Genomic DNA, 10,502 nt, shown 5'->3' on the forward strand with positions numbered 1-10,502 from the left:
CTAGAAGTTCATGTTAAAAATGGACTATTTACAAAACAACTGCTGTAATGTGTTATCGATTTGATCTTTAACTAATGTAATGTAAGCAAATGGGAAATGTGTCTCTATATCATTATGCTGAAATCTATCTCTTTGTTACAGGCTTTCAGAAGCTGCTGGATCCTCTTCACTCTGGCTTGCTGATAGTTTTATCTTGCAGCATTATTCTGAACGTTGCTCTCATTTGTATAAGATGTAAACTGACCTGTACACACTGTGCAGGTACGCTGCCCGGCTTTATGCACTCAGAAGGACAAAATGTAGATTTTAACAAATTATAGAAATATAAAATTGTTTTATGATAGATAACATTTTCATATTAAAACCACTCTTGCAGGTAATACAGTTTTAAAATCCATTATTAAATCTCACCTTATTTATATAAACCTTTTTGTACTGTAAGATTTACATTTTTGTATTATATCTTTCATATTTTGCAAAATCTATTGAAATATACATGTTGCAATAAGTTGCATATCAATAACTTTTATTACCAAGATCTCCTTTATAGCAATTTTATTATATATGATATATGAGAACAAATGACACGTATCCAAACATGCACACTTAAATTGACAGAAGTCATTTTTACTTTCATTTTTGAGACAAAAAGGATGTTGATTGCTTGAAAATTCGGAATGTTATCTGACCACGGTATGATACCGTGCGAAATTAAATAATATATTGATGTGTTATATATTTTAAACAGATGAAAAGAACAGTGATATATCAAAAGTGGAATGGTCACGCAAGCAAGTATGTAATAAATATTTCAAATTACAAATCGTCAGTAAAACAAATGAACCTCAGACTGATTTCCATCCTGGGATCAGCATTTTAAGTGCTATTTGTGAAAATAGGTAATAGCAAACCGATTTGATCCATCCAATTCTGCCATCTTTGTCTCCACAGTGCCATGACGAGGACACACTGAATTACGCTGCCCTGAACCTTAAGAAGCCAAAACCCAGGAGACAGAAGAAAGACGGGAATAATGACACTCTGTATTCTGACCTCCGCTACAGAGATTATGAATAAAGATGCTTCTCATTCATGTCAGTCACACAGAGTGTTCAGGGTGTAGCTTTAATAATGTTCAGAGGAGGGCAGGGGAGCCAGTGCTTCTGAGACTGAATCACGGGATTTTACGGAGCACCGGTGCTGAGTTTGGTGTCAGTGTGTTTGGGGCGCATTTTTACTGGAAGTGCAAATGTTCAAGCCAGACTGGGGGCTGAGGGAGGGGGAGAGGGGAGCCACAGAGATTATTTCTTCATGGCATGGGGGGGAATAAGCGGCTTTAATGTTGTGGAAAGGCTGAGTTGCTGCAATCAGTTCTTTGATGTCACACATGCTTACTTGTCTCCCTTGTGTACCATGCTGAATGGTTTGGGGCAAACGCACAGGGACTGATCGATTATATTAAACAGATGAAAGAAACTGAATGAAAATTTCAAGTGTTCTTAAATTACGTTTTTCATTTAATTGTGTGTTCTGGATGTATTTTTGAGTATATACATGTACCTGTATATGTACCTGTATATATACCTGTGTCGTTAATAACGATGTGGATAATTAAGAAAGAGGAGTTTTGTTTCTTGCTCCCTGTCTTGTTACTTGGCTCACAAACATACACACACATAGACACACACACAAACATACACAGACACACAAACACACACACACACATACGGGTTTTTAAGTCTTAAGAGGACTTTGCCTCCCAAACCAGTTGAAACATGGTTTTAGGGGACCCACCTTTCCCTTTGCTCTAGAGAAGTGCTGTAAACATCAAAAAAATTATTTTGCTTTGCACAACACAAATATCACTTCATATTAATTCTAAAGTAAATGAAGCTCTTTACATTACCACCTGACACTATGGTAGCATATGGGAACCTCCCAAGAAACTCCCTCCTACGACGAGAACATTGTTTGTGAGGTCATACATGATTTTCCAGGACATCAAATGAACACACACACAAACATGTCCATTCACTGTGCTAGAAGGTCAGTGATGTTTTATTGGACCTCGAATATGCACAAAAACAAAAATGACTTTTTTCCTGATTAATGAAATGCAGATTACTTATGCACAAGTACTAACGTGAAATTAAAATATTAATATTAAAATAATTAATTTTTTATTATAACTTGTAACAAAAGACTTTCTGCAACTTAAGAGTGCATGACACGAGGGCAAATTCTTTACTCCCCAAAAATTAGAAATAAACAATATTTTTCTCCTTGGCATTTTTGCCTCTATAGAAAATAATATATATTCAATTAGACATGGTTTTCCTTTTTAGTGTGATCCCTCTATTTCTAACAAAATCTCTTATATTTTGTACAGTGCGCCCTGCCAGAACAGGGTCCTCAGCTGACTTGCACTGCTGACACTCTGCCATTGTTGCCAGTTTTCCTTTGGTTATATGATCTTTAAAATGTTTCAATACAGCTGTCACCTCCTGTTTTGACCACTGTGTTCGCGACTTCTTCTTTGAGGTTTTAATTGCTGCTGTAAAAACCTGGCCCACTGTCACAGAAAAAAAACAAATCAGTCAGTATTATTTAGATGCAAACACATACAAATAACTGAAGTAGTTATACATGAGATTGCTGAGAATGATAATGTTGAGCTGGGATATAATTTACTACAGTTGCATGTGTAGGGCAGTTCTTTCAGTAAAGAATGCATACAACCTGTATCGAAAAGCTAAATTTGTGTATTAATTACAAAGGATATAAAAATAGTCATTTATGAAGAATGACACCAGAATTCCTGTGCTATAATCTGTAGTAATGTTAAACTTAACATTATTCCATTTAATTAGCACACAGACATTTAAAAGTTATGTTATCCAAGGTTTAGAAAGCTGAGCTTCACAATGGTTTAAAGATGGATTCATACCCAGGTCATACCCAAATTAATTACACATATTAACTGGCTAAATAAGGCAAGAATTCAACACATAGAATATTGCAAATAAGAGAAACAGCATGAATGTCACTACATGAATGTTACTTGATGGGAGACAGAGGGAAATCCAGATTGATCCAGAGTAGCTCTCCATATGGCTCTTTTTCAGCAAAGGTCCCCCACCACTAAAACTCACTGAGAAAAATGACCTCCCTAGAGACCTGTGACAAAAGTCCTGACTCAGTTGTGTTGCTTTACTCTTATGATGATTGTACAGACTACAAGGTTTTCTTGCCACTGATCACCTGCCAAAAAATCCCAACATAGATTCACTTCCTAGTAGGGCATGCCTGAACAAGAACTTGGGCATAGTTAAATTGGTCTTTAATATATAGATGCTGATACCAGCTATAAACCTTGGAGGAAGGATGAGAATCTTACAGACAAGAGTTCACCACTGCCAGTCTCCATCCTACACGTCACAACTGTTGCATTGTCTTCTCTAGCTATACGAACCCCTTGAGACATCTCCTGTGAGATTCTGGCAGGCAAACCAAAAACCCAGACCCTTCCTCACTCCTTTACTACAAATGGCTTTGGGGAACACCATTCATGTTGCCACAAGTCCCAAAAGCATCAGAATCTATGGCAACGTGTAAGATGTGCCACAACGCCAGCCAAATATACCACTTAGCAGTGGACAAACTTATTGTCTCGGTAATCAAGCTTCTTTCCATAAAAAAATCGGAATTATACTGAAAGTTACCACTGATGGAATCTGTTGAGCCTCCAGCATTATCTTCTGTAGCTGGCTGAATGCTTTGACTTTCTGTAAGAATATGGAACTGCTCAGTCAGTATACATGCAAACAATTCTAGTAGAACATGGAAGAAAAATAAACTGAATATGCTGCTAACACTGCAGAATGCATGAAAATACCATTCAGTCTTGGTGTGCCCAAGGTAGCATCCTCTGTATCACTGTCAGGTTCAGTTCCATCACTGCCATCAGTTAAGTTGATCTCATCTTAAACAAAGAAATCAAATTGAACTAAACTGGGACAATGATGCTACAAAACATATTATGCTCATGTTTTAAAAGTATCTGAGGTGCATATAGTTAACCAATCCAGATGAATGTGCTCAGATTTCACATATTTATCATGAAAAGGACATAGAAGTAGATACTGTACAAAAGCGTACCTTCAATTTCAATTTCATCGAGTGATTTGCCTTGAAAGTTAGGGAGACACCCTTTTTCCATAGCAAGCAGAAGTTTGGATATTTTTGCCAGCTGAGTTGTCGCTTCTGGAAGCCTGTAATACTCACGGTGTACACGAATATCGTGCCCCAAGAAGTCAGCAACTTGATCTAATTCATTGTTTTTCAAATTAAGAATTTGTGATAGAGTGGCCACGTGTTTGCGCAAATGTGTTGACCTGAGATGTTGTGGATTTTGAGCACCACACTGAGTTGCATAGAGCCGCAAGCAATCTTGACCTCTGTAATGACTCTGGCATTTGGGTCTAGCAAACAAGAAGCAGTTATCCTGAACCGCACACTCTGTTCTTTTATTCACCAGAAGTGTTAGGGCATCTACCATATCTGGTGTGAGGAGGACAGCAACCTTTCGACCTCTTTTACCTCTGATTTCAACTCTACTAAAATGACTACAGAGTTTCTGCTCAAATTTGGAAAGACCTACTGCAACATCTGCGTGAAGTAGTGTGTTCTCTCTTTCCTGGAAGCTTTTGAGCTGCATTTTAGATACTTCACCGGCACGCCTACGATTGAAAATAATTACCCTTGCAAGGGTAGCTTTTGCAAGTTCTGCATAACTTTGTGATGATGATGTTTTTTTCAGGTTTTCAGATGCTGCATTGGCAGTAGTTTCCAGGTGTTTATGAAGGAGCTGAACATCATGAGTGAAAGGCAGTGTTGACGGTTTATTGAATTTTGCTTCATTCATTGTGCTTAAAGCCCTGTGTGATATTAGCTCAGACCACTTGGTGGTATATAGCTTGACTTAATTAACTCTTCATCTTCTGCCATTAGACCTCTGCAGTGGATGAGCTCGCAGACCTTTTGCAATGTGTGGCCCAATTTCAATGCTAGGCTTGGCCTTTGGTAGTAGTTTTTTTCTTCGTCATGACCTGACACTTTCTTCACAGCTTCAATAACATGCTGGAAATTAGCTGGTTTTATAGCTTCCTCAAGGCTGTATATAGAGGACTCACTGCGCAATGTTATCAAAAACCTCCCAATTTCTCGAAGCTTCTGACGAATATATTCAAACTTGGTAGGGTCATTTCCATGTTTGTTGAAGAATGACTGCGCTAGCTGAAGAATGCAGAAGTCATTGCGTACAACAGAAGATATGTCATCTTGCTTCATTGCACTCAAGAGCTTCCAAACTCCTCCAGATATCTGCTGCAAAGATGTAGACTCTGCCATGGCAGCCAAACCCAACACTCTGGTCCGTCCCTGATGTTCACTTACTGAACCTGGCTTTGAGGAACATCTTCTCACATGTCGCCATAGTTCTTTACGCCCAAACATTGCTTTGCAGTACATACAATGCACAAACTGTTTTGAATCACAATCTTTGTTTGGCCTTCGTTTTACTTTAAGCAACCCATTTCCTTTCTCTAATACATTGGAATTATGCCGATAGTTCCCCTTGTTCCGAATTTTTTCTAGTAGTCTTTTGCGTTCTTTTGAGCGTTTTGGAAATGACAGTGCTTCTGCAACTTCAACTTCAGTCAAATGGGTTTTTAAATGACGAGATATTTTTGACTGTGGTTTCCCACAAATGTAACAGTAATTCTTATTTTCAGAACAAGAAATGTCTGATGATTGAAGACATTTCTCAGCTCCAGCCATGTTACCCTTTGCTCCTGCCACTGATACATCCTTATAATCTCCAGGCAAATCAAGTGCACTAGTACCACCTATTATTTCCAACTGCTGTTCACTTGTAGGTGTTTTATGGTCTTTTCTGGGCAAAGAAACACGATCTGATCTATTAATTAAAGCGTCAACTTTTGATGATCTTTTGATCTCTGAAAGGCGTTTAACTTGACTGGTGCTTGAAAGTAAATCTGTCCCTTCTGCAGAACTGTCTGACTCATTGTCTGATTCTCCACTTGTCAACTCCTCCAGACAACAAAATAAATCATCCTCATTTAAACAAGACACTTTCCTGGCCTTCAAATACTGTGAACCTTTGCTTACACCTTCCTGGTTCAACTTTGTTTTCTGAGATTTGGTGCACTCTGAGGTGGCAACTTTCACGTTCTGTTCATTTGAGGAACATTTGTTTTGGACATTGTTTACATATCCTGCTGCTAACTCCACTGAACTGCACGATTCACTGTCTGAGTCTGGGACATATTCCTCATCTGAGAGTGACACTTCCTCATCAGAACTTGAAAATCCTATATCCTAGTATCAGAAAAGAGAAAATCACTATGTAGCATTTGTGAAGAGAGATGGTTCATAAGTAAAACTGTAAATATACTGTACTCACCCATGAAAGTGGTTCTTCATCATTCTTTTCAAATTTTGCAAAGCAGTTCTTGTGCCAAAATTTAGAGCACACTATAAGAGAGAAATAAATTGTACTCATATTTCAAATGTATTTAAAATAGGGACACAAATTGTGGCTAATTCCTTTAATCCACAATCAACCCCTATTAGGCCATGATTAGATAAACCCTTAACTGATAGGCATAACAAAAACACACACACAAAATACCAAAGCGTCTTTGAGTTTATGTAAAAGCACTATATAAATAAAAATGTAAAAACAAAGAATGCCCTAGCTAAAAAAGTGCCAGTTTAACATTGGGTCTATGGATGATAATTACATATGTAACAATATAAAACAGTTTAGTCATAAGCGATGATTCCAGGGCTTATACACTTCCTCACAATTAGGATTCATGAAACACAAGTAATATTACCTCTCAATATTACCTCTCAATACATTGTCTCAATATTACCAAGTAATTTTGAGACAGAAAAGTAAAGTTTTTTGATGAATAGCTAATGCCAGGTCTTAACAGCAATCATGTTTGCAAATAGTGAGTTATCTTTAGGATGCTGTGAAGTAACAAATATTTGAATGGGAAGTTTGTACTCAACTACTCTACAAGACAAAGTGCACTGCAAAGAAGATAACTGGCAGTAACCTGGGTTATATAAAAAGCCTGTAGAGAGACTTCAGATATGGGGTTTTTCATTATTTGTGATAGAAAAGGTATACTGGTTTATGGTGTTAAATTAGTTAAGTATATAAACAACACATTGTTTATGCTTGTATTTGAGGGCTCATTAACCCATACAAATGTTACTCTGCACTGCACATTTTGCAATGCATGGCATAACTGTCAGATAAAGCAGCATTCCTTTTTTCATTGTTGGAGGTGTTTCTGTGTATTATTATGGTGCATTCTTGTGGTATATTCCTACTACTGTGCCTTCATATACACAAGTAAAAACATTCCTGGCTTGAATGATAAAACCTCTTCATATCACTTTGTGTTTATGGGAAATGAATCATCTAACTGAGACTGGTGATCAGACAATCTGAACTTTGGCAATCATTAATTAATTTAGTGTTAACATTCCCAATTCAAAGTCAGAGAACACAGGGCAAATGCTACCTTTACTACCTGAATTACACCTTCCAGTTTTTCTCCACCAATCCAAAATCACCTTCAATGACACTAATCTAGCAAAGTAACAATTTGACAAATACTGCATAAGAAACACTTTAAAAAAACCTGCATAATATTACTTACTATCTTAAATACTTGCAAGGACTGTTACTGACCTTTACACCTCAGACCAATCCACTTGAGTGGCGCCACAGGTCCAAAACATGCAGAACATTTGTCCATGCTTGAAAAATTTGCATGGATGACCTCATGCTTACAGGGCTGCTGAACAAAACAAAAAGGAAATTACATTCTGAGTGGGAATTCTTAAAGGCTTTTTAAAAATGACACTAAAAATCACAATATCTCACTATAATTCTGTAGATGGCACACCTACATGTCAAGTATAATTAAAACCTTGCATTACCTTCTCAACATTCTCATTTGGAAATGATGATCTGTGACCCCCTGTCTTGCAAAAATCAAGTTTGGTGGCTACCTTCAAAACAGATTAAATGAAGAAGTTCAGATAAACACAAAAAATAATATCTAGACCAGCAGTCAATAAAAACTGCTAGAATCATTGTCATAATTCATAATTTGGGCAGGCTTAGGACCAAGATCACTGACCTCTCAGACAATGTCAATGCATAAAACACATGCTTATGGGAACAGAAACAACTCTTGCAATTATTTGTGCCAGCTTCCATCCATTTTCCAAACCACTTATCCTACTGGGTCGCCCGGAGCCTATCCCAGAATCAATGGGCACGAGGCAGGGAACAACCCAGGATGGGGGGCCAGCCCATCGCAGCGCACATTCACACACCATTCACTCATGCTCACCTATGGGCAATTTAGCAACTCCAATTAGCCTCAGTATGTTTTTGGACTGTGGGGGGAAACCGGAGTACCCGGAGGAAACCCCACGACGACATGGGGAGAACATGCAAACTCCGCACACATGTGACCCAGGTGGAGATTCAAACCTGGGTCCCAGAGGTGTGAGGCAACAGTGCTAACCACTGCACCACCATACCGCCCCATGTGCCAGCTTCTTGAAGTAATATTTCTACTCATTGGAGTATATGAATAAATAAACTTAGTGAATCATTAAGGAGATATAGAGAGGTCATGAAATCGTTTACAAAAACTAGAAAACTATAACATGTAACATACAGTTCAACAGCTTCAATTAAATGGTGTCTGTACCTCCCCACTGTCCCAATTCAACTGAGAATCAGTTTGGCGTTTTGTGCTCCTACAATACACAAAGTGCAAAATAAACTAAAATAAACTAAATAAGCTAAACACAGTAGATGCTTATTCCTAAACACAGTAGATGCTTATGGTTGCTGATCTGGTGACCCATAGATAATCAGCTGAAGTTCACGTGATTGAATCAGTTGAACAATAGTACTGTAAGACTTAGGTCTTGCAGATCTATTTCTATTTTTAAATTTGTGCCACTCATCAAAAGCTATTTTAATTACAGAAAACTAAGGAATATTATATATATTCTAAGTAGCAACTAGTGGAATTAATAATTAAAGTCACTCATCAGTAATCTAGTATTCTCCATGACCATCCAGTGCATCCTTATGGCATTATTGTTGCGAACTTATTTAAAACCACTGTACAAGACCATTTATGACATGCTGAAACATTTGCACGATGCTCTTAAAACCTAATGTACATGCAAAACACTACTTTCTATAAGTAGTATATGCTCCAGTGTGGTGAACCCGCTCAAAAACACAGCAAAAGGCCATCTATGACATAAATTACAGCTTCATATAAAGAAGACCCCCGAGTCCATGTTTCTGTCAAACACTATATACACACACAACTGATAAAACTCTACGCCGAAACACATTTGCAGGGTCCTCTTAAAACCTAGTGTACCGCCAAACTAGGTTTGTGTTTACACACTTACCTCTTCTGTCTCTTCTCTTAGGACATCTGCATGCTGTCCTTCTGGCAACAACTGGACATTCGTAGTCATTCCCACATCGGTTATGTTCTAGAAACACAAATAAAAATATAATTCCATACTGCACATAGTAGTTATGCTGGAGAGAGCAGAATGTTAACAGTAAATGAAATGCTCCTACCACACATAAGCAAAACTATACAACTAAATCAGTACAAAAAAATTACATAAAACTATCATTGACAGAACTGCATTTCTAATATCTAAGCTCCTAATGCATGGCACATAATGCAAATTACCTGTTCCATTTCTTTGCTAAGTGATGAGTTATCCATCAGAGTATTGGCACAGGGGTCTCCCTCAGAAACAGCCTACAAAATAGTTTTCAGAACAATATTTCATGCAAAACACTGCTTGCTATAAGTGGTCTATGTTCCAGTGTGGTGAACCCGCTCAAAAACACAGCAAAAGGCCATCTATGACATAAATTACAGCTTCATATAAAGAAGACCCCCGAGTCCATGTTTCTGTCAAACACTATATACACACACAACTGATAAAACTCTACGCCGAAACACATTTGCAGGGTCCTCTTAAAACCTAGTGTACCGCCAAACTAGGTTTGTGTTTACACACTTACCTCTTCTGTCTCTTCTCTTAGGACATCTGCATGCTGTCCTTCTGGCAACAACTGGACATTCGTAGTCATTCCCACATCGGTTATGTTCTAGAAACACAAATAAAAATATAATTCCATACTGCACAAAGTAGTTATGCTGGAGAGAGCAGAATGTTAACAGTAAATGAAATGCTCCTACCACACATAAGCAAAACTATACAACTAAATCAGTACAAAAAAATTACATAAAACTATCATTGACAGAACTGCATTTCTAATATCTAAGCTCCTAATGCATGGCACATAATGCAAATTACCTGTTCCATTTCTTTGC

At 37.7% G+C, this 10,502-nt stretch overlaps 2 protein-coding genes across 3 annotated transcripts; both read right to left on the minus strand.

Moving 5' to 3' along the window:
- Positions 1-2,026: 2,026 nt before the first annotated feature.
- On the minus strand, positions 2,027-4,972 carry LOC125729200 (uncharacterized). 2 transcript variants are annotated; one of them, XM_049005657.1, is made up of 4 exons: positions 4,159-4,972; positions 3,896-3,982; positions 3,723-3,785; positions 2,027-2,572 (listed from the first exon to the last, which is right to left on the minus strand). In XM_049005657.1, the coding sequence occupies exons 1-4, from the start codon at positions 4,922-4,924 to the stop codon at positions 2,319-2,321; spliced, it is 1,170 nt and encodes a 389-aa protein (XP_048861614.1). In that variant the 5' UTR covers positions 4,925-4,972; the 3' UTR covers positions 2,027-2,318. The 2 variants fall into 2 exon arrangements, with proteins under 2 accessions (XP_048861614.1, XP_048861615.1); XM_049005658.1 differs by having other exon boundaries at positions 2,027-3,177.
- LOC125729199 (uncharacterized) lies at positions 4,948-9,451 on the minus strand. Its single transcript, XM_049005656.1, has 4 exons — positions 8,044-9,451; positions 7,793-7,901; positions 6,485-6,555; positions 4,948-6,399 (listed from the first exon to the last, which is right to left on the minus strand). The coding sequence occupies exons 2-4, from the start codon at positions 7,857-7,859 to the stop codon at positions 4,948-4,950; spliced, it is 1,590 nt and encodes a 529-aa protein (XP_048861613.1). The 5' UTR covers positions 7,860-7,901; positions 8,044-9,451.
- Positions 9,452-10,502: the final 1,051 nt, after the last annotated feature.

Source organism: Brienomyrus brachyistius, unplaced genomic scaffold (genome assembly GCF_023856365.1).
Source record: "Brienomyrus brachyistius isolate T26 unplaced genomic scaffold, BBRACH_0.4 scaffold565, whole genome shotgun sequence".
NCBI classification, from domain to species: domain Eukaryota; kingdom Metazoa; phylum Chordata; class Actinopteri; order Osteoglossiformes; family Mormyridae; genus Brienomyrus; species Brienomyrus brachyistius.

Bases quoted from the DNA above. Each gene is read 5' to 3' on its own strand.
- LOC125729200 (XM_049005657.1), bottom strand. From the start codon at position 4,924: ATGAATGAAGCAAAATTCAATAAACCGTCAACACTGCCTTTCACTCAT. The intron at 3,983-4,158 runs GTACGCTTTTGT...TCTTTGTTTAAG, and splicing joins CGATGAAATTGAAATTGAAG to ATGAGATCAACTTAACTGAT. The intron at 3,786-3,895 runs GTATTTTCATGC...ATATTCTTACAG, and splicing joins GGGCACACCAAGACTGAATG to AAAGTCAAAGCATTCAGCCA.
- LOC125729199 (XM_049005656.1), bottom strand. From the start codon at position 7,859: ATGGACAAATGTTCTGCATGTTTTGGACCTGTGGCGCCACTCAAGTGG. The intron at 6,556-7,792 runs GTCAGTAACAGT...TCTCTCTTATAG, and splicing joins GATTGGTCTGAGGTGTAAAG to TGTGCTCTAAATTTTGGCAC. The intron at 6,400-6,484 runs GTGAGTACAGTA...TTCTGATACTAG, and splicing joins ATGAAGAACCACTTTCATGG to GATATAGGATTTTCAAGTTC.